Here is a 1,277-nt window from a genome sequence, read left to right on the forward strand (position 1 = left end):
AGACCGATAGCATCTCAGGGCTCTACGGTGATGGCTGATGGCCGCGCCAGTGGGGGGAAACTTTCACGAAGGTACGAAGAAAATTCCAAAAAAAATTTTTATCTCCTGCAGTTTTTGAATGGGTAGTGCTGCTTATTCTGGTCCATTGGATTGTCTTTGCTGTTTCGATTTCATGTTTGGCTTCGTTTGCTAAATCGCCTAGTATTTTGTTGCTCCGATTCCCTGCCTCGAGTTGGGGCTGCCTCTCCTCCATGTCATCCGCTAGGTTAGAGAACGCCGACACCCATGGTATTTTGTCCAGACCCTCTGGCCCCGCAGCTTCGTAGCCGGTGATTTTTATGCAAACCCCGCCGTTGTTTTTCCCATCGCAGGCTCCTCCAATTTTCGCGCCTAGGTAGCCGATCCCGTTAGCGGTACGGATTAGGGCACTGAGTTTTTTTATCGCGTTCCTTATGTCTTTGAAGTTGTAGGGTTTTTTTCTTGGCTGAGGGCAGGTTTTCACTATCTTGACTATGTCGGCGTCCGGAGCTTTGTTTGCGGCGGCTCACCACCCGGTTGTTCCTTCAGCTTCCTTCGTGCAGGCACCGTCGGTTACCTCTGTTGAGGTTGGTTTTTCGCACAGGCATGTTAGCGTTGCTAGTACAGTTTTGGCTATTTGATTTGAATTTTCTGCTTCACAGACCGTTTTTCTGTCTGTCGTTTGCGTGTCTTCGCCGAATGCGGCGTTGGACTTGGCCGCCCCTCTGTTGGCTGCGTCGGCCCCATGGACTGCTATTTTAAGCGTCTTGCTAGCCTCTGCTTGTGTGCGTGCCAGCGCCGCAGCGGAAAGCTGCGGAAACGTCGACTTGATTCGGCGCGCCTTGTTAGCAATCTTGCTTATGAACGCATGAGCGGCCGCCTTTTGTTCCTGTGTCAGCGCTCCCATCTTCAGTTCTTTCACATCCTGTCGTCTGCCGTCTTCGAGTACATCAAGGGCGGCTTTCTGCCAATCTGACCAGCAATTGTCGTATCCGAGCTTGTCGTTTCCGGCCGCTTTGGCATCGGCGTGCACTTTTTTGGCCGTTTTGTCTTCGTACATCATGTTTTGCCATTTGTCAGTTGAAGTTAATAGATTGAGCGCCTGAATAAGTTCATATCCGTCTGAGCTTAGCGAGCTTGGCTGTGGTAAGTCGAAAGGGCTCTCCGCTATCGTCAGAAACTTGCACGATACCACATACTCTTGGCGATTATCACCGGTGTTTATTGTTGCTGTTGTCTTATTAACGACAATGCAGGCT

The 1,277-nt window shown here is 50.5% G+C and overlaps 1 pseudogene across 1 annotated transcript; it reads right to left on the reverse strand.

The window, feature by feature from the left end:
• Positions 1-472: 472 nt before the first annotated feature.
• On the reverse strand, positions 473-1,081 carry TEOVI_000460600:pseudogene (annotated as a pseudogene). The gene has a single exon. A coding segment is annotated over exon 1 (609 nt).
• Positions 1,082-1,277: the final 196 nt, after the last annotated feature.

Source organism: Trypanosoma equiperdum, assembly GCF_001457755.1.
Source record: "Trypanosoma equiperdum strain OVI genome assembly, contig: ctg_937, whole genome shotgun sequence".
Lineage (NCBI taxonomy): Eukaryota > Euglenozoa > Kinetoplastea > Trypanosomatida > Trypanosomatidae > Trypanosoma > Trypanosoma equiperdum.